At 34.5% G+C, this 23,151-nt stretch overlaps 1 protein-coding gene across 1 annotated transcript; it reads left to right on the forward strand.

Moving 5' to 3' along the window:
* The first annotated feature begins 6,604 nt into the window (after nt 1–6,604).
* LOC129232887 (uncharacterized) lies at nt 6,605–15,056 on the forward strand. Its single transcript, XM_054866990.1, has 3 exons — nt 6,605–6,617; nt 7,945–10,101; nt 15,043–15,056. Exons 1-3 carry the CDS (start codon nt 6,605–6,607, stop codon nt 15,054–15,056), a joined length of 2,184 nt encoding a protein of 727 aa, XP_054722965.1.
* The last annotated feature ends 8,095 nt before the right edge of the window (nt 15,057–23,151 follow it).

A 23,151-nucleotide genomic window follows, 5' to 3' on the forward strand; every position in this document is an offset into this window, starting at 1 on the left:
GATCCCCCAAGTGTGACAATGTGAGATACGTTAATTTTTGCAACATAAAGCACTCGGAAAACTGACACTGAGTAGTGTATATTGCTAAATTATTACTATCTGTTATGATACAAGTATATTCTAGCTATATTTTAAAAGGAAACTTGGTATTTACCTGCACGAAAACAAATAGATCAATCAGTGAAAATAATAATATGCAATCTTCCTGTGTAAAAACAAACAACAACAATGACAAAGGGAAGATAGTAGACAATAGGTCAAAGTTAAAATTAAAAATGGAAGAACAAATGAAATGATTGTAAACAGTAAAGAGTCAAAGAATGGACGTGCAATAAATATCAATACTACAAATCAAAATATAAGAAAAAAACAATAAATCTACAGTTTATGAATACTTAATACATTAAGAATAACCATATCCTCACAAACCAAGCGCAAAATGTGAAAACAAGGCAAGAATACTACTAAGAAAACTTAGACAAGTAATGCTTAATATCGTAGCGGAACAATGTGACAGACAATCTGGTTTCGATTTTATCTGATTTATAGCGCTACCTATAGTTGCTATAGATACTACTCCAGCTAAAATCAATCAGTGTACTTCCTCCATGCAGTCTTTGCTCTCGCTCTTACAAATATCTAGTTCTAAACTGTTTACTTGCAACCGTTATTAGTGAAGATGAAGAAGGTTCGCATTTAGGTTTAGCGTCTTTATTTTGAAAAAAAAATTATGAGTTTGATAGTTATAAATGTTAGGAAGTGGTTCTTGTATATTTCATAACTTCCTTCTCGTAATCCGGAGTGATTGATAATCGCAGACTGGAATTCTGCTTTGGAATCACATTTGTTTGACACGTCGTCGGAATCAAAAGTGTGTTGACTGAACTTCTCATTTGTTCGGCATCTTTTCGCACCCATCAAGACAAGTAAACTTTGATTACGTTTTTTCTAAATAATTACGTCTATTATGCTAATACTTTTTACAGGCTGTCATGCGCTGAGGCTGATGTTGAAAGTTGTTTTCAATCTCTGGTGATTATGTTTTCATCAAAAGGATGAGAGAGAGGGTGGGAAGTTTTTAAAAAATAAAAACCAAACGCTATTTTTTTTTTCTGCAGCCCAAGCTCTCTTGTCTGAATGATCCGTTCCTCAGAGCCAGACTAGCGCAAGTCCGAAAATAGCATTGAGCAATATATGTAAACAATTTGAAAAGGAAGATAAAAAGCTTCGTAACGATTTGCATGTGTTAAAAGAGTGTGAGTCTAGTCTTTTGTATGCACCAAGCGATTTTTTCCGTTTTCCTGTATAAAGTAGTGATTATGTGACTTAAGTTAGTCTGGCTTTGAGGTCCAGTCATTTTAGCAAATATAGCATCTATTTTCAAGTGACAGTTGTATAATGTTGATCACCCTGTGTGGGACAATCGCATCTTCCTTATTAACACTGGTTAAGGAGTTAATTCCATTTTCTGTACTGGACAATTTGGAGTTAGTAGGCAGTTTTAGACTAAATCCCACCTTACTTGAACTTCAGGGCCGATCTTAGGGTGTTGGCCGCCTGTGTGCAAAGACCTAAAGTGCCATCCCTGAAGAGCAATTTGCATGTTTTGACTAATACTTAACCCCCATATATAAATCTTTCTTCAAATTTCTGTATCAAGTTCTAATTAAAAAAAAAAAAAAAGCAGAAGGATGAATTTATGTAAAAAGTTAGAAACTCCTTAGGTACAATTTATATCTTTGAAGAAAGTAATAGGTACCGAACTTTACTAGTCGTAAAAACTCATTTTATAGTCTGTCTTTGGTGACATCAGAGGGAAGGGGGGATCGCCCCCAAAAAATATACGAAATTGACGCATGAAAAATGACTGTAATTAATCTTTGGTTGTGTTTGGTTGCCAGGACAAAAGCGTCGGGAACATTCAAGGTCCTTGGAGAAATTTTCAATATTGACGTCAAAAGTTGCAATTTTAAGAAATTTTTCGAGAGTTGAGGGGAAAGTAATGTTGGAGTTCTTCCCTGAAATTCTTTCAAAATTGATGTCAAATTGCAGCTATTTTTTGTGACCTTAGTTTAGGAAGGATCGGCGCTCTTCCCGAAAATTTTCTAAAACAGTAGTTTTAAACACGCAACTTCGGTTATCTCTGTCGAAATTGCTGGAGGGAGGAAGATTTGGTCGTTTCCTATCAAAAGTTTTCGAAATTGAAACTTAAAACCCAAATTTAGACTGTCTTTAGTAACGTTAGGGGGTCTGGCATCTTTCCACAGTTAATTTATCGGCACTATTGTTTCAAAAATACATTTTTGGCTAGATTTGGACACGATAGGGGAAACGGGAAGGAATTAAAATCAATTTTAAGGTATTTTGATAGGGGAAACGGGAAGGAATTAAAATCAATTTTAAGCTATTTTTGTGAAGGAAGGATTTTGGGGCTCTAAAAAGCACAATTTTGTGCTATCTTTAGTGACGTTAAGGAAATCGGGAAGTTTCAATGGATCTTTCTGAATATTTTTCGATATTAATATCTGAAAAATACAACTTAAGACTTTTCTCCATCTCATCTCAGCGATTGATGGGGGATGCCGGATGTCCTAGCGCTGTGAAAATTTACATAAGCCATCCAGAATTTTTTTGAAATTGAAGTCCCAAAATCATATTTTAGGCATTGTTTGATAACGATAGAACAAAGAGCGGGTGGGGATTCAGTGTGCCCTCAAGAATTGTTTTTTGAAACTAATGTCAATTTCAGGCTAGTTTAGGCAGGAACAGTTTGGTGGCTCCACGGAACCATCAAAAAACGAAATTTTGAGCTATAGTGATTAGGTTGAAAAAAAGAGAGATCCGGGGTTCCCAAAGTTCCCCCAAAGTCCTTCAAAACTGATTATTGAAAAATGCAATTTTAGTTTGTTTTTGAATACGTTAAGTGATAGAAGGTGGGATTGGGGGTCTCTTTAGAGACGCTAGTTCAGACTATGTTTGGTAGTAATGTTAAGGAATGGATTTCAGGGCCCTCTACCACAAACATGTTGAAAATGCCATTGAGAAATTTTCGATGCCGTTTTATTTTTCATCACCAACTTGCCGAATTCGTCTGCTATTAATATTGCGCAGTGCGATGTTTCATTTATTACGAGTTGGAATTTTTCTATTCCTGTAAATAATTGACAAAATGAGAATGTAGTACAATTATTTACGTAAATACATTTTTTAAAATTAGTTGTAAATTTCGTGACATGTTTCGAGAACTAATTAAAGTTAAATAATTTTTTGCTTTCACGACCTTTAACAGATAAAAATAAATGTTAATGTTCTATTTACTTAACTTCAAGCTGATATTGATTATACAAATTTTATTCATGTATTTACTCACTGCTTAGACATAATTATTATCATTGCTTTTTATTATTATTGCATTTATTTTGACAACCAAATGGAAAAAAAAACGAGAAACCTTATTCATTAAAATTTTTTTACCTTAGAACGCTTTTTCGAGATATTTGTGGCATTTTCTGTTGAAATCAGTGGTGCACACAAGGGAGCTCCCATAGCTCTTGCCTTTTTTTTCGATTGATTATGATTCTATGTATTTTATACGTAAAATAATTCCAAACTAAGTTAATAATAATTTCAGTTCTTATAAGGGAAAATAAAATCCTCTTGTTGAAAGATTTTTTTTTAAATGTGCAGTTCTCCTATTACAAAAAACGAACTAGAAAACTAGATTTTATTCTACGATATTTTGTAAGAGACAGACTGGCGTTTGTAAATGAATAGGTACACTGTAATAATCAGGTTTTTAATTTTACAATTACAGATTAAAATGATATTTTTCTTGGTCTTCAGACTTGGTGCTTCTTATAACTGAATTTGCTTCGCTGTTTTCATTTTTGAATAATAAGAAAAGTAAAAGCTTAAATTCTTGTGCTTTTGAGTGATTTAATTTAGTGCCTGTTATTAATATTTTTTAATTAATTAGTTCTAATTATTCATTCAATGATTTAATTTTTAGTGTTTTTTGTTCTTGAGAATCTATAAAATCAAGTGAATATATTTGACGGCATATTGGGGAAGTATATGAAAATGGGACTTTTAATTCTGGACCCTCCCCTTGTAAAATTCCTGTGTGCGCCACTGGTTGAAATTAATCAAGTTTTCAAAAATTAAAATTTACTCTTATTGTACATGTATTTTTTGAATAAAAAAGATTTTCCGATTTTTTTTTTCGATTTGGTTGTAGAAAAAAATTCAATAACAATAAAAAACAATGATAATAATTATGTCTAAGCAGTGAGTAAATACATGAATACAATTTTTATAAGCAATATCAGCTTGAAGTTAAGTAAATAGTTTGTTTTTGACTATTAACATAATTTTATCTGTTAATGTCGTGAAAGCAAAAAATTATTTCACTTTAATTAGTTCTCGAAACATGTCACGAAATTTACAACTGATTTTAAAAAATGTATTTATGTAAATAATTGTAGTACTACATTCTCATTTTGTCAATTATTTACAGGAATAGAAAAATTCCAACTCATAATAAATAAAACATCTCACTGAGCAATATTAATAGCAGACGAATTCGGCAAGTTGGTGATGAAAAATAAAATTAATTTTTTCATCAAAATACTGTGCAAACTTCCTGTGGACGTCGTCCACTATATTAGCCCCTTATTACAACCAATTTCCAGTAGTATATTTCTTTTTTTGCTTTAATAGCTGCCTCTAAAAAAATGAGAAACTTAGCATCATTTACATTGATCAGCTGTGGTTGACGGGAGCGGTTCGCCGACAGCGCCCTCTGGAAAAAGTCAACAATCGTTGCCACTTTTACACTAGCAAACCCGTAGGACATTTCTCTCCTTCTTCCTACTCCGTGAAAACCACAAAATGCCACACACAAAGTTAACCTTGTCAGAGTTAATCTTTTTTTTTCTGATTGAGGAATAAAAGCTATGAAATTTTTTAAAATTTATGAAAAAGTGGTAACAATAAACGAAGACACTGATTACAATATCCGACTTTTTTAATACATATTAATATACAGGCGTTCCGGGACTTCGCAATTACGATAACATTAAGCGAATGATAACATTAACTGTGATCACATTAAGCAGCGTCTATAGTACATATGAATATTATAAAAAGTAACTTATAACTTCAGTTGTTAAAGGTTTTTTTTGGCACCTTTATTCCACATAATTTTTTGTGGAACACCATAACAGTCCTTAACAGTGGGTTGCTTGCTCAAGGTCTCTTGAAAATACTATTCTAACTTCCCCTTCTTTTCAAACCATGTTTTACGTTTGATATTTATCAATTTATTACCCTCTAAAATGTGTATATTTCTTTATGTTATTTAATTTAACTATCGATGCCACTATCTATTTTTTTTAATGTAATGTCAATGACAAAAGAAGTTCAGTAGAATAGTGGAAATGTTTTAAGGGAATATAAATGTTTCTTTTGCCCGTTGTGAGGGGAAAAATATATTTTGATGCCGGTATTTCTACTTTATTCAAATTCTTCTCAGCAAAAGTATTTGCCAAAGCTAAAAAATATTTGATTACCCAAGAAAATTATTCGATTTAGTGGGGATCTTTAATATTGCGTCTGTGGAGAAATAGTCTGTTGCTTCTCTCCTGTAAACCTCTTATGTAAAACTTCCCCCGATTTTGCTTACAATTTAATTCTTTCTCTTGGACATCACAAATTTTGCATTTACCATTATTTTCGAAGTTTATAACGTTTTACATTATGGTTGTAGCGGACTTATAACATCGTTATTTTACTATGCCCACTCAAAATTTTCAATTTAGTTGCATTTATAAATTTATAAATACAAATTAGACAACCAGTAACAAACTCTGGGCTCAGCTGGGCTGGTCGTAGTCAATTTATTATTCCTCAACGAAGATCAATGACCCTCTTAAAGCTCATTACGGCCACTTCCGGTAAGCTGTTCCAAGTGCCAATGACCGTACTAAAGAAGTTGTTTTTTCTAACTTCCAGGTCAGCCTGAGATTTGAATAGCTGAAAACAATGACCCCTCGTCCTGCTTTCTATGCAATCATTTTACCCATTAACATCTTTCATTTTGATAAATTTAAACAACTGAATCATGTCTCTTCTGACTCTTCTTTGCTCCTTGCTATACACAGGGGTACAAGTGCTGCGCCAATTGCGCCGAGCTGCGCTCGAAGTGGAATCTTGCGCCATCCTGCTCCCAAACGCAATTTTTTACCAAAATTGCGCCCGACTGCGCCGAATTATTTATTTTCTAGGGAAAACCGTCAGCGATCGTGCTCTGCGGTTGCTATGGTTACAATCAGTAGCATTTCGTCCGGTCTTAAAGCGCGCTTTCGGTAAGTGACGTCACCAAGGCCAAAGGAGCAAACATTCAGGTTTGGATGAGTCGATTTTGCGCCTCGGGTAGACATTGCGGAAGTATAGTGGACACAGTTGCTCCGAGCTCGACCGCTCGTGGATGTGACGTCACAGTCATCAAACAATAAGCAGGAAGCGCGGAAGGAAAAGGAAAGTGGCAAGTGGCAGGAAGCAGTGTGGTGGAAGTGCTCGACTCGAATAAGGTAGATGAAGAAATATGGCATCTAAAAGTAAGTACAATTTGCATATTCAGGGGTTTGGCCAGAGGAAATTTGGGTCCGTTAACGAATTTTCACAAATTGTTTATTCAATGAGCAAATCTGAAACCAACGGCATATATAGCATATTTCTGTCGATAAATCGATAGTTTTTGAACCTTTTTTTTAAGTTGTTGGTATCAGTTTATCTAGGATCTGTTAATTTTGCAAAAAAATAAAAATAAATAGATATTAATTTGAATTTTTGGCATCTTGAATACAAATTATGTTTTTCGCAATCACGTGCGTGTGTGTGTATGAATGCGCATGTGAGTGGGTGCGTGTGTGTATGTATGCATGTGTGTGCGTGTTGGGTATGTAGTGCTGTGTGTGTCAGCGTTCGTGTGTGTGTATATAGGCATGTGTGTCTGTGTGTGTAGGATATGTGCCAACCTGGAGACTGTTTTCGCTATAGGAGCAGCGTCGTGAGGAGCCGGTCGACGGTGATGCAGCAGAGGGTGCTGGTGGGAAAATGAAACGATAGCACATCAAAGCAGTCAAGTGAGAACAATAAGCAATCGTGATTGCTCAAAAAAATCGGCAGTTTCGATTCTTCTGCAAGCCATTAATTACTAATATTGCCAAACAAGGGTGCGCACCTGGCCATTGACTGCGCCGTTGTTCAGTTTGGTTGTTTTGACGGGTATTTTTTTCTTTTTTTGGGTGGGGGGAGACATTCGCGATATTTAGGGGGGTGCGCCCTTGCTCTTAGGAAGGGGTATCCCTGCTACCAAATAAATATAAGGCTTGTTTGTTTCATTCGCAGATGAAAGTCAGTTTTGTTTTAAGTAATTTTTCCTGTTTGTTTTGTCATAACTGTTTTGCAGAGATGTTATTATAAACTTTTGTGAAAAGACTATGCAAGCATTTTCCTCCCCTCTCAAATTAAATAACAACAGTAAAAAATAAAAAATAATAATTATCAGTTAAGTTTTAAATACTAGGAAAATCCTCAAAAATGATATCTTCAACAGAAAAGAGGAACAAACTCAACTAAATATTTCAATGATGCAGTTTGCGCTTATTTCTTGAAATTTTGAAAGTTTGCTTCTACATTTTTTTTTTTTTTTTTGCAAAGATAATTAAATTCTAATTTTTTGATTATTTTTCAAAAAATTATTTGATTTTCGAAAAAACGGACCCTGTGAAAAATCCTGGACAGACCCCTTATGTTTTTAATGAATAATTGTTAATGAATAGTTGTATGAACGTTTGCTATCAGTGGCTTTTTTTTTTCACTGCGCAATTAAATTTTTTTTAATAGTGTTTCCGCATCAAAACTCATGAATTTTTTTTTCAGATGGTGGACGAAGCAGTAAATTCAATCCAGATGTATTAAAAGAATGTGACATGAATGGAGATTTAATATCAATATGGTGTGTGAGCGGTTACAAACCTGATGAGGCCATTTGTACATTTTGCAATGTCGCAATTTCCTGCAAACATCATGGATCTGCAGCAGTCAAACGACACTCAAAAACCGCTCGGCATGTTACTGAGCGCGAAAAGCACCGTGACAAGGATGGTGTACTGAAAAAAACAACGCAAACAAGAATCAACTACACTAATTCAAGAGGAATAGAGTGTGAAATGAGTCACAGTGAAAAAGTTTCAGCTGCTGAAATACAGTTTGTTGTTTCCTTAGCTGATAAAGGCATACCATATACCTTTTCTGACACAGCCACAATGCTGTTTCCTCAAATGTTTACGGATTCTAAGATAGCTAAGGACTTTACTTGCTCCAGAACCAAAGCTTCTTATTTAATTTCAGATGGTCTCGGTCCTTATTTTAAAGACCAACTTTTAAATGAGATTAGAAGCTCTGGATCGTACTATTCCATTATAGTAGATGAAACACCTTTACCAGAGAAACGCTTGCAGCAGATGGATGTTTTTGTTCGTTTTTACAGCAATATAAGTGAACGAGTAATTGCGCAGCACTTGCAAAGTTTCCATATAGGCCACGGAACTGCCGATGTTATGTTTCAGTGCGTAAGGGAAGTTTTTGATCAATTACCAAATGAAAAGCTGCTATGTTTTTTTAGTGATGGCCCGAATGTGATGAAAAGTTTGGTCGCAAAAGTGAAGGCCCAAATTCCTCAAATATTGGATGTTTCGACTTGTAATCTTCACAAGGTCCACAACAGCTTTTCAAAAGCTTTAACTGTTTTTGGGGGCGATGTAGAACTATTAATTGTTGACTTGTATTATTTTTTTAAACATTCGTCTGCCAAAAGTGCCGATCTGAAAGAGCTGCAAGAGCAGTTAAGTGTGGCGGACAGAGTTCTTGTTCGACATGTTAGTAGTCGTTGGCTTACTTTAGAGACATCACTGATCCGCTTCATTGATATGTTTGAGTTGATCAACACTTTCTTTCGAAAAGGTCTAAGCTCAAAGAGTAGAGATGGAGCTCGCTGTAAGCTAATTAAACAAGCTTTACATGACAAATCGCTATTACCAAAAGCCCTCTTTTTGAGAAATGTTTCAGACATTCTCAATAGGTTTGTGGGTCTTTTCCAGACAGAAGCCCCTCTTATCCATATTCTGTATGATGAGATGGTATCTTTAGTGAAGACCTTATTAGGGCGCTTTCTGACTAATTCGTTCTTCCAGAATTTGCCAGGAACCGACTTGAAGGTATTAGATGTCAGCAAAGCTGAATATTGGAAGACTGCTTCAGCGATCGACATCGGTTTGGACACCCAAAAGGCAATGGCATCATTATCTGATACAGAAAAGAAATCATTTTATCTGGGTGCCAGATCTTTTTATCTAGCGTGCACAAAGAAATTGCTTAAAACCCTGCCACTTGACAACAGGTTATTGTTTCATTTGCAAGTTTTACATCCAGTAATGAAAATGGAAGAGACATCCATTCTGTCTATAAAATACTTGGCTTCAAATACTTCAATTGTAAAGCCTGAAGAGGTTTCTTTGTTAAAAGATGAGTGGATACGTATTCAAGCTGAACCTGAAGAAGAGTCAAGTATCCAGATTCTTACAGAGTCAAGCAATAGCAATAATTACATACCAATTGATGTATATTGGAAAAAGTTTTTTGATAAAAAAGACAATTTGGGTAATAAAAAATACCCTTTTGTAACTAAGCTTTTCCAAGCTTTTTTATGTGTGCCTCATGGTAGTGCAGATATTGAAAGAGGCTTTAGCACGAACAAAAAGCTTCTTGACAACAGAGGAACTTTAAATTGCTATAGTGTAAATGGTTTGAGGCAAATTAATTCTTATATCACTAGGATAGGCGGAATAGAAAAATTTAAAGTTAATAGGGACATTATCAAAGCCGCACGTGCAGCTTACAAAAACTATACAACAAGAGTTCAGAAAGAAAATGAAGGTGAGAAACGCTGTCGTGAAACTGAGAACTCGGTCACAGAACTGCAAGAAGCTGAGAATAAAATTAAACAGAAATTAAAAGCTTCACAAGAACTGTTGGCCAGTGCAGAAAAAAATATTCAGGATGGGGTAGAAAAAAAAAGATATGTCTATAATAGAAGGTGGACAAATTCTTTTAACCGAAGCTAAATCTAGAATTACTGCAAATTTAGCAGAGTTGGAAAATGTTCGAAAGCAACTTGCAATGAATCCGCCTAAAAAACTCAAAAAGTAGTACTTTTGTTTTATATTCTCTTTCCATTTTTGTAATAACTTTGCAATCTGAGCTCTTTTTCTAGAAATGTTTCATTTTATTATGGTTATAATTTGAATGTCTGAAAAACATGCGTATGGAATATTGCTAATCAATTAAAATCCTTTTTTTGTGTGTTAACTAGTCTTTTTAATTTTATTCAACCCTAATAATTTTGTTCCAAGTTTGAACAAATGTTGCAATTTCAATATTATTTTTCCTAAAATTGAAGTATCGAACTGCGAAGCATTTTGCTTTTCACCTATTGCAATAACATCTTTTAGTATTTTAAAACTATAACTATTGAAATTTAGAACGTTAATGCTTAGTTAAAATGAAAATATTTAAATTACCATAAATGTGTGCTTATGAGAGGTATTATGTGTATTATTCGAGCCTGCTCCCAAACACGATTCTGTTGCTCCCAAATGGAATTTTTCCTGCTCCCAAGCTGCTCCCAAACCACACTTGGTCACTTGCACCCCTGTATACATATTAAGTCTAGTTACCCTTCTTAGAACCCTTTCTAATTTGAGTTCAAGCCACTCATAGAAATTAATGAGTATATTTTTATCCGTTTTTCTTAATTTTTTGAAACTTAATATTGGTTAAGGATGTTTATAACACAGATTGAATACATAAATCAAAAAATCCTAATGCTCTGACAAAATTACACAAATATCAAGAATTATCATGACTACTCAAATTCAAAAATTATTTTCATTAATTTTGGCTGTCTGAAAATGTTGGAAGCCATGTCAGTTAATTCAATTATTGAATAAACCTAAGTAATAACATAATTCTAAAATATTTTTGTTGATGACATTTTCTATTTTTTAAATTTTTCTATATTTTTCCACTGTTGTGTTTTGAATGCATTTTTTTACATTCTTTTTTTACATTTTCATCAACTATTTGTTGCCAAAAAAATTATATTTAGTGATAATTATGAGATGTAAGACTTTGATTAATAGTTACAAATATAGTACACTTCTGCCCATTAAAATTGCTACACCAAAAAAGGAGTAGTCAGAATGAAACAAAATTTTGCACACGTGATAGCAACATTGACACTAGAAAACGATTACAAAATGAAAGCAAAATGATCATTTATTACTGGAAAAATCCCACATGAATGAAGGTTCAAGTACCCGGTTGCGACACCTCTAATGTGAATGTAAGAGTCGATACGGTCGAGCATTGAGGTACAGCAGTTTCGTATGATGTCCTATGTCCTCTGGTACCACAGTTGCTGTAAACACCCCACTAATGCGATCAAACTGACAGGCTGTCCAATTTACCGACTCAAGTGATCCCAGATATGCTCGATTTTAACACAAATCAGTGCATTGCGCAGACCAGCAAAAGTGATAATATGTAAGAGGAAGTCCCTTGACACCCTTGCTGTGTGTGTCCAAGCATTGTCATCTTTAAAAATGACTCCTGGGAGCCCCGTCGTGAGTGCTAACACATGATCGAATGAGTGGCACGTTTATAGCAACTGTGCTACGAGATGACGTAGGATATAGTAGGAGGCAGTTACGCCTCAATGCCTGATTGTATCGCTTTGTACATCGTACATTCATGCTAGAGGTGGCTTACCCATTGAGAAGGAATACTAATGGAGGGAGCCATAGCAAATGTCTCAGTGAAATAAGCTTGGGATCCAATGTTTCCCAGGTCAGGTGACTTGTTTGGCTGGAAAGTTGTCGCGTTTTGGCACGTAATCGCTCTTTTGGCATTAAATACGTATATTTCAGACGGCGCTTATTATGAAGTCGGGGCGCTACAAATCAGAGCAACTCTGGATACAAATTCAGGAGCCTATCATTCAAATTCCCTCTCTCCACTTCTTTCCGAATTTTAAAATATAATGTAATTGCATTTTTCATGTATTTTGATGTTTATTCCCTAAAATGACGGGCATGTACAAATAGTTTAAAGTGTTCTGTTGTTGACTGAAAACTTATGGATTCATATGTATTGTAATCAGTGTTTTGAAATGATTTCATACGCAGGCATACTTTAGTATTTAAATTGAAGCATAAAAATAGCAAATCTTTATTCTTGCGCATCTGCTGTTCACAGGAGCTTGGTGAGAAGATACTCGCCACCAAAGCAAATGTACACAAAATGCTTGAGAGCCGTTAAAATAATTACTAGTTAAGTAAAAAGTGTTTTTATGGAACTAAAATGTTATTTGCACTCAAGATATACAATGTTTTATAACTTTTATTGGTAAAATAAGTACAATAATTTAAAAATTATAGGCAACTGTGGAATATGTACTCATTGAATGCACATAAATGTTATTTTTTCTTTATTTAGAAGTAAAAAACATTCGTACATGCTAGGGAAAAGGTACTGGACCTCCTGGTGTGGCTTTTTCCTCACAGTTTACAATGCTAGAACACTGCACTATTACTATAAATCTAATTTTTCCCTTCTACAGTTAAAGGTTGTTATCATGCATGGCTTCAGCTAATGAAAACTTCTTCAGCGATTACGGTCAACTCGAAATTTCTCCCCAAGTCACATGGTACTGTTGCCGTATCGGGATAGTAGGGTTGCACCTCTCCATCTATTCCTTCCCAATGGGCTTACCAGAGTACTTAAACCTCCATTCATTTGAGATTTTTCCAACAACAAATGATCAATTTGCTTTCATTTTGTAATCACTTTCTAATGTCAATTTTGCTATCACCTGTGCAAGATTTTAGCTTTATTGTGGCAATTTCTTCTTGGTGTAGCAATTTTGATGACCAGTAGTGTACTTAATTTACTTTTTAAATACCTAGGCCTAGATAGGAGTTTCGTAATTAATTCAAGTTTTGTTACTTTTACAAAAAAGGAAGTATTGTATTCGCAAAAAAAATATCACTCAAAAATCGGCCTTAATTCCCATTTTGCTCACCCCCGAATGAATATTGAGTTTATTTTTGAACCCGGCCACACTTAGATATATGCCTAGGAGCGTACAGACACCCGAAATATCCCTTTTGACGATCCCCCAGTTAATTACAACAAGTTTTCTCGTGACGTCTGTATATATGTATGTGTATGTGTGCATGTATGTCGCATAACTCAAGAACGGAATGTCTCAGAAAGTTGAAATTTGGTACTTAGACTCCTAGCGGGGTCTAGTTGTGCACCTCCATTTTTGGTATCATTCGGATGCGCCTAAGGGGGTCTTTTGCCCCTTTTTGGGGGGAAACCATTGTTAATTTCAATGCAAACTCTAGTGGTGTTATAATTTGGCGGACACTTGGCAATATATCGCCAGTCTTTTGGTCTCCGACTTGGCGACAAATTTGGGAATTTCTTTTATATATATATATATATATATATATATATATTAAATCTGGTTGTAATTTGGCCACTGTTGGTGATATTTAGAGAGTAAACAAGTAAACTATTGAATCACATTAAAAATGCCAATAATGAGAAAATGACATTAAATTGGAGTAAAAGGAAGTCATGTGATGCACACATCCAGGGCCGGATTAACGTCTATTTACGCCCCTAGGCCAAACTAGGCTATTCGAAGTATATCGAAATCGTATCCCCCCCCCCCTATTCTTTCTCAGAGGCGTAGCAGCGTCCGGGAGATAAGTGAAAATTTCGCGCCCGTTCCCCAGTTTGAAAATTAAGGGATGGGTTTCATTTTCAATTTTCCCATGGTTAATGTTCAAAAGGGGGGGGGGGCTGTGGATTTGCCGGTGCATTCCAGAAATTTGCCAAAATTGACGCTTCAGAAATGCAATTTTAGGCCATTTAACTCGAAGTAACGGTCATCTTTGATGATGTTAGAGAAAGGGATTGGTTAGGGAACTCTCCCCATCCCTTTTCGAAATTAAAGTCACAAAACTAAGTTTTTGAAAAACTTTAATGATGCTGGGAGACAACGAAGAAATTGAGGTCCTAAAACAATTTTAGAGGATATTTTTTTGATGAGCGGGTTGCTTTAGCAAGGAACTTATTTGAAATTAAAGACTGCAACATTCGAAGACATCTTTTATGGTGTTAGGGAAATGGATGGGGTTAAGCCATTCTCCCCCAGAAAGTTTTCGAAATTAAAAACCTAAATACTTTATTGTGAGTTATCTTTGATAACAAAAGGAGGAGGGATGGAATTGGGTAACTCTCTTCCGTAAATTTTTCGAATTTCAAGTCCTAAAAACAAAGCTTTAGACAATTTTAATAATGTTGGAGAAAGGCTGAACTCTGCAGCTATCGGGATTTTTTTTTTCTAAATTCAGGTCCTAATCTTAGGCAATTTTAAATGAGTTGGAGAAGGGGGGAGGGGATACTGAAGTCAAGGTCACTTCCCTGGAAAATCTTTGGGCTTGAGGACTTAAAAACAAAGTTTTAGACGATCTGTTATGATATGAAGCCTTTGAAAAGAAAACTCTAAATATGCATTTGTAGGACTTCTAATGCATCTGATGATGCTGGGTAAAGGGATTGGGGGTTTGAGGACTCTTTTCCGGAAAATTTTCGAAATTTTGGACCATTTTCAAAATGCTAAGAAGGAAAGGGGGACCCTCCTGCACAGATGTTCAAAAGTTGAGGTCCTATGAAAAAAATCATGATAATGTTCGGAAAATATAGAAACACTCGGAAACTTTTTGAAACTAACGTTTCATAAAAAGCAAACTCAGAAAAACTTTGAAGATGTTAGTAGAAGTGGGTTGGGGGAATCTCTTCTGTAATTTTTTTCTGGAATTAAATTTATAAAATTCGCAATTTTAGGTTACCTTTGGTGACGTAACATGATGGGATTAGGCTCAGAAAACGCCTCCCTCCCCACATTGATACGTCCCGAAATTTTCATTCATTTCTTAAAATATGTTATCAAACGTCTTGCCTCAATTTTTCTTTTTCAAAAACATTCAACTGTTTTGGTTTTCCATTGTGAAATTTTCAAATTTTCCGCCTCAAAATTTTTATCTGTTTGGAAAACAAATGTCTGTAGCCCAAGGAAAAAGCTTTTACCGGTTTGAGCTGAGATGATATTTAGCAGTGATATCTGAAGTATTTTTTCCCCTTTTTATTTACATTTAGATATCATGACTCTTGAATTCCTTGATAGTTTCATTTTTTACCTTGAAAATATTTAAAACTGCTGATCTCTCTCTGTAAATATATTTAATTTTTCTTTTATTTTTATCAACTTCGTTGTGATCTAGATGATGTTTTGAAAAAAAAAAATTCAGAAAAATAATATGTTGGAAGTGAAACCCAATAACAGAGGTAATTATAAAGGAAGAGATAGAAAATTGTGTCAAAGAAATTATTTATTAGGAAACTTGTATGCAATGCTTAGTGTGGAGAACTAAAGCAGACTATGGTGAATATTTTGTGTACAAAACAGGGGAAATTATTGGCAAAGGAAGCAGGAGGTCACTGTGAACTCCCCAAAATTTCCTTATGCGTCAAACAATGTCTGACAGTTTGGGGACAACATAAAAATATTCTTTAAAGGGATGTCTATTGTCTGTTTTTGTTAGATTTTGCTACACGTGCAATTATGCATACTCGTGTTCAGTGGCGCACACAGGAATTTTGCAAGGGGAGGGTCCAGAGTTTAAAGTCCCATTTTCATCCCCCCCAATATGCATGAATCATATTCACTTGATTTTATTGATTCTCGACAACTAAAAACTGAAAAATAAATTATTGAATAAATAATTAGCACTAATTAATACAAAAACATTAGTAACAGACACTAAATTAAGTCACCAGAAAGCAGAAGAATTTATGCATTTACTTTTCTCATTATTCAAAAATGAAAACAGCGAAGCAAATTCATTATTAGAAGCACCGAGTCTGAAAACCATGAAAAATATCATTTTAATCTGTAATTGCAAGACTAAAAACCTAATTATTACATTTACAGATACCAGTTTGTCTCTATATCGTAGAATAAATTCTAGTTTTCTAGTTCGTTTTTCGATTTTATTTATAACTAGTGGTACCCGCACGGCTTTGCCCGTATTAGAAAAATTAAAAAGTCTTTTGGTTCATATTTTATTTTTTACTTATAAAAACTGAAATTATTGTTATCTTTGTTTGGAATTATATTACGTATAAAATACATCGAATCATAATCAATCGAGAAAAAAAAAGGCAAGAGCTATGGGAGGGGTCCGGACCCCTTGGACCCCTCCCTTGTGTGCGCCACTGCTCGTGTTTTGTCATTCCGTAAAATTTGAAACTTCATTCGGTAAATTAATAATTTCATCCCTTCAAAAATTTAAGCTTCGGGCGCCGCTAATTATTGACTGTCAAAACTAAACATGAACTAATAAATTATTAATTGCAAAACATATACTAATTGAAATGATTTAAAGACATCAAGAGAAAAATTGTTTCATGAACAAGTTTTTTACACATTGAACACTTTCTATATCATAGGTTTACCGAATTTTGAAATCATTGTTCAAATCAAAGATATTGAAAATTTAGTGTCACCGGGTTTTGAAAACCAGTGGGGATGTTCAAACACCGAGCACAATGGACCAAACAAGGGCAATTTTTCAGAGTGTATAACTCTCAAGAAAATGTGCTTCAGTTTTATAAACAGAAACACTAGGCGGAAAATATCTTATTTTACTTCGGGTTTTTACCACAAAAAAATTTTACGAGAAAAAAATAAATAAATGAAAATAAAATAAAGTAAAATAGAATGAATTAAATTAAAACAGAGAAAATTTTAGTGAGAATCAAAACACAAATAGTTTAGGAACAAAAACACAACAGTATAATTTGTTCTTTTTGTTAAGCTTAGCTAAATATTTAAAAATTCGTCCCTTTTTGTATGGCCTCTTTTTTCTGCTTGTAGAAAAAGAGGCCATACAAAAAGGTTTTCATCAGTTTTCTGCTGATAGTGGGGGTGCCCGGCACCCCCGCAAATATTGGAGGGGGGGGTTGCTGGAGCATTGCAGCGCCCTCGGAGTCGACGCCCCTAGAAAATTATCTGTTTTGACCAGAAACAGTACCTAGACTCAAGCATTACGCCCCCTCTCCTCTAATTGCTTTTTTCTGCTCAGTGGTGAGGCCCCAATCAGTTCTAGCTGTATTTTTACTGTCCAGATACTAGCATGCCACTTTCCTTTTATTTTTCTAATGAGCTGTTCATTTTTTTCTCCTCCTGGATATGCGCCCTTTTTGGCTTGCGCCCCTAGGCCAGGGCCTAGGTTGGCCTATTGGGTAATCCGGGCTTGCAGCTCGTTTTTTAAATTTATCCAAACAGTAGAGTCGCGATGGATCGTCAACCTTACATCACGATGTAGTTCAAGCAATTTAAATTATTCTTCCCGCTATAGGGGGCAAATCCCCCATTAGGGGTTTTTTCCTTACAAGAATTCATCTTTTGTGGGATGTCTTCCAAATTTGGCACATAGGTCCTGAAATGGTCAGGACTTCACATGGGGTCAGGGTCCGCTCCAGGGCCGTGTAGTCCATGCGGCCGCAAAGGGCCCCGCGCTGACTTGGATTTAGAAACTTTTTTTCCCGGTTTTTCAAAGTCTTTTTAGAACAACTTTGACCTACTTGAAAGCTCTGTTGAACAAGGGGCGCTATTATAAGTGCAAAACGAGGACGAAAAGGTTTCGTCAAGCGCCGGCAAACTACTTCAAGCATGCACTAATACTGCTCCAATGTGCACCTTGGCCCCCAAGGGTCAGGCCCGAGGGTTGGACCATCTGGTGAAACGGGTTCAAGGGGGATGAAATTCGTGACGTAGCTGAGGATGCGTAGCGGAGCAGTTAAGAGCATTTCAATGGAAAAGGGAATTGCTTCATTCCTATTTTTGGACATAAAAACCTTAATTTGAAAAAAATTCAAGCCATGCTACTCAATTTATATTCTTTGCTGCTAGTGTTTATGTTTCACCCATGTTTTATGAGAATAATTTTGAATTCGAATAAAATGGAAGAACAAAACTTGATCATGAGTGATTTCAAACTATAATTATTATGAAACTAAACCAAGTTTGAATACAACTGAAAATGATTTTATTAGAAGAAAATGGTAATCTGTTTGAGTCATTCAATTCCTACTCTACTACAAAAAATCTTTTCCTGATTTGGATGAGAAAGTACTGTTATTCATTTACTTTAAAGTTTATCTTCAAAAAATTGTAGAAGAGAGAAATTAATATTAATTATATAATAAATTAATAATAAAATTTAAGAAGTAAAAAATGAATTTATCAATAGATAATCATTGAATTTAATAATATAAAGCAACTATATTAATTAGTTCAAAATAGTTATGTATTTACATTTATCTGTATATATAAAATAGCTTGTCCTGACTGACAATCAATGCACAGCCAAAATTACTGAGGCTAGGAAACCGAAATTTGGGACATGGGTTTATTTTATGACGTAAGCGTGTGCTAAGAAAGGATTTTTGGACATTTCAATTTCAAGGAGGTGAAACAAGATGGGGAATGTTGCGCACTTATATGAGAAATAGGGAAGAACAGGCTGGAATTCAGGGTCAAACCCGGTATTGAAAAATTCGAAACTTTACGAGGGTCACGAATATTCCAGCCTCAACCACATAGGATGCTAATTAACGGAGACATTAATTAAAAAATCAATTTTATGCCCACTTGATCATATGTCAATGCCAAGAAATTGTCCAATTTTTTCGTTTTTTGTATACCATTGGAAAGCCCATAAAAAATAGCCATTTCAAAAATATCGGCAAAGACTACAGCGGCGGACATCGAAAAGGACTACAAAAAAAGTTATAAGCGTTTGAAGTAAAAATTAATTTAGTTCAAAAAGATATTTCTTCCGCCATTTTTTGCGCGAGATTAATTTTAACTTGAAGAAAAGCTGTACAATATTATTTGTTGCCACTACTTTCTTGAATAATGTTTTATCTAGAAGTAAAATTTCTTGCTGTCGTTTTTAATGTATTGAGGTTTTATCTACAGCAGGGCATTTAAAATATATTTCCCATTTGACTAGGTTTTTGCAAGGCGATATTTCATGTACAATTTTAACGGATGTGTAGTCTTTAAAAAAAATCTGATTCTTACTGGTTTTGTTAATGCTACTTTTAAGAGTCAATCATATGTTTGTTTTAATGGCGATATTGAGGAATATTTCTTTCATTTGAAAGGGTGTTTTTGATGCTATTAGACTCATTCTAATTAATATTTTCAAAACTATTCCCTGAGGAAGGTTTTAAAGGGCGATCAACGCTCTTTGAAAACTTTATTATATTGGAGGACGGCCCTACTAAATGGCATGGAAACGGAGCTTGACAATTTATGACTTTTCTGTGTTAAACCGATGCAACTATGATTCGCTCATGCATCAACCAATCAATGAAAAGTTTTAAATTCAGTTTATTTTTTATTGTACCTTGCCCATTTTGACCGCAAGAGGCGCTGAACGGAACCCCTGCATCCACCAATCAATGGCATTGTAATGGTAACAGGGATTCCCTATCGCCTCCTCCTTAAAGTAATTCGCCAAAGAGACTTTAAATGATCCATTAACAAATAAAATTACTTGCTAAATGAATATGTCAAGTCATAAATAAATGCGAACGTTCCATTGAAATAGAAATTATTATTTGTTTACTTTGCAAAATATTTAAATTGCAAAAAGTTGTTTTTAGGATTTTAAAGGGTGTTTACGCATTTTAGTGAAAGGAAAATAATTAGTTTCCATCAGAGAGGTGGGGGATTCCTTTTAATCAAGGGTGTTTTTTTCTTTGATCGGATCGCTAATCGGCTGAGTTACGGTAGCAAGGTCATTTGGCCAGTCTGGCGATGAGCAATAGATCTGAGGAATTATTTACTTTGGAAAGCTACTGTTAATGTAATTCGATGCCTTTAATTGTCTATTTCCCGTAACATTTTTAATTGCAAAAGAAAAACACTCGCTTCACTCGCAAAAGTGCTGGGTTCCGGTAGTGTGGTCGCTTGATGAGTTAGAGGATAACAATAGTTGGAGGATTATTTTAAGTTTCAAAGCAACTGTATGTTGTAGTTTAATGTTTTGGTGAATTGTTTTGCAATCCACAGAAACGTTTGATTTGTTTTTAACCGAATGAAATATACTACTTTTTTTTTTCTGATAACGATTTTTGAATGTTCCACGGGAGTTTTTTTTTCTTTTTTAGCTATACAGATGGGATAGCTAATCAGTCAGAGTTTGCTTCACTCGCTAACGGCTTGGTTACAAATATACAATTGGAAAATTATTTTAGTTTTAAAGCAAACAGTAAGAAAAATATAATGTTTTGGCAAATAGTTTTAAATATCAAAGAAACTTTAATAGGTTTTTTTGAAAAGGTATTTATACATTTTAGTTAAAGAAAAGTGATCATTTCATGTCAGTGGGAGCGGGCGGGGGCTTAAATTTTTTTTAATCAACGGATTTTCTGCTTCACTTGCAAAAGGGCAGGTTTCCGGTAGCGTGGTCCTGGGCACATTAGGCAGTGAACAATATAGTTATATGATTATTTTAAGCTTTAAAGCAATTGTAAATGTAATACAATGTTGGTTCACATCAGAGGGAGGGGACAATGGGGGCGTGGATTTCTTTTATTCAACGGACTTCCTTTAGATTCTTAGCACGGGCATTGCCATGCGAGTACTATTTGTAAAATATATATAACAACAACATTGAGGGAAAAATACAAATACTCAGACACTAAGTTTCTGAGTATTTGTGATTAGTCCTTATATATTATATTATTTTTAGTATTTGTGATGAGTGCTAATAAGCACAAAACTGCAGTCATCGGCTGGAATGGCCGAGTTGGCGGTGTATTTCATGTACTCAGAAACTGATTACCACATAGTACTTCATTTATACGTCTTTGCAGATATTTTCCAAGTACTCTTACTCGTGTATAATGGAAAGATTTTTAACTATATTGATTCAAAATACAAATAGCTGTGTACATAAATGATTACAATAAATACAGTAAAATATTCTTTTTGCAGAATATTAAAATAACTGTAGAGGAATAAGTATGGAATATCAGAAGCTGGTTGGTACATAACGTTTCTTTAATAACCCCAACAAAAATATCATTCTATGAAATATTTTTAAGAACAAACTTTTAGTTTAAACTGATATTTCCAAGAACTATTGGCTATGACTTTTCAAATGAATACCAATGATGAACATTCAAAATATGATTACCTATGTAATTACTGACCATTTTGATTTAAATAAATGAAATAAGCTATAATAAATACATATACTGAAATATTTGCATTTGTACACAATATATGCGCAACCCTAGATAGAAAAATATGCACTCTCCGAAACTGACACTGCATAAAGTTTCATTAAAGTTTATTATTGAATGATTTTTTGTTTGTTTTTTAACAGTTCATTTAGGAGAGACATTTTTCAAGTACTGTTGCTCAAAATTAATTCATGAACTATTTGTTGGATAAAAATTCTTTTTCTGAACTTTAACATTGTTCTAAATCCATGTAGCAATTGTTTTTGAAAGAATAACGAATTTTAAAAAACTCGTCGTTTGTTTGAACACTCAAACAAGCATACCTATTTACAAGATAATAAAGAAAAAATCGAATCGCCTAAAACAAAAAGAAAAACGATCTCATCTATCAACTTGATAGTCACTCTCATTCCAAACACCACCTCATTCCTTTTCAATGCATGTGTCTTATACACGTCGACTTGGCACACGTCGATTGGCGATGACATCGATCGCTACAGCCTGCACCCAGCCGACATGCACAGAACGATTTGCATGGGAATCGATAATTTTTCTTTCAATAGCTAACAATGCAGTTGGCTCTCTGTTTAACAACTTTCAAGGTACCACAAAAAATCGCCCTTAAGTAGAAAGCGTCCTTAAGTAGAATGCTTTTAACACTACACGACGTCTTTTCACAGTCCCAGTAAACCACTGGGACTGTGAAAAGATGTCGTTAAATAGAGAAAGTCGTTAAACAGAGAACCAACTGTATTTACATTTGCAAAATAAATAAATCAAATATAAATGTGAAAATATTGATTCTTCGAAACTTAAGCCACATAATGTTTCAATATTAACTCCAGTATTAAGAGATTTCTTTTCCTATGAAATATTTTTCAGAACTCGTACTATAATTTCAAACAGATATTTCTGATAACAGCGCAATCGCGAATTATTGAATAAATATCAATGATGACAATTTAAAACATTTGCATCTGTTGAATATACGAATGAATGTACAACAATAGTGGAAAAAAAATGTTTTCTCCGAAATTGACACAACATGACGTTTTATTAATTACCCTACTATTTCGGAAATTTATTATGAGTACTATGAAACAACTTTTCTTCCTTAAAAAAATTCATTTAAAATAGACATTATTCAAGTACTACTGCCCGTATTTAAATCATAAAATATTACATTTGTAAAATATATATTAAGAGTGTAGTGGGAAAGATAAAGATTCTACAAGCTGAAACCACATAATAACACCACATAAAACTAAGAATTAAGGAATTAAATATGAAGCACTGTAACAATTTTTAAAAAAGAATTTAGATGAATTATGAAAAATTCTCCTGTTCCTTTGAAATTTCATGCCAAGGCCACGGCTCCGGAAAGTTCTTGCGATAAATAGAGCGAGCCCAGAAATTAAAATTGGAGATACAAACCAATATTGAGCCATGGAAACACGCAAGTCAGTGTGCCCCAAGTTTCTGGCTACAGGCTGACATGGCCTCTCGTTGGCCATGAAGATTAATCTCGGACGTTGTTTTCGGATGAGGTGGGGGGGGGGGACATTTTTGTTTTTGCCTTGAAATTTGCAGTAATACGTCACCTAAAACAGGGATTCTCAACCTCTGCTC

Source organism: Uloborus diversus, unplaced genomic scaffold, assembly GCF_026930045.1.
Source record: "Uloborus diversus isolate 005 unplaced genomic scaffold, Udiv.v.3.1 scaffold_14, whole genome shotgun sequence".
NCBI lineage: Eukaryota > Metazoa > Arthropoda > Arachnida > Araneae > Uloboridae > Uloborus > Uloborus diversus.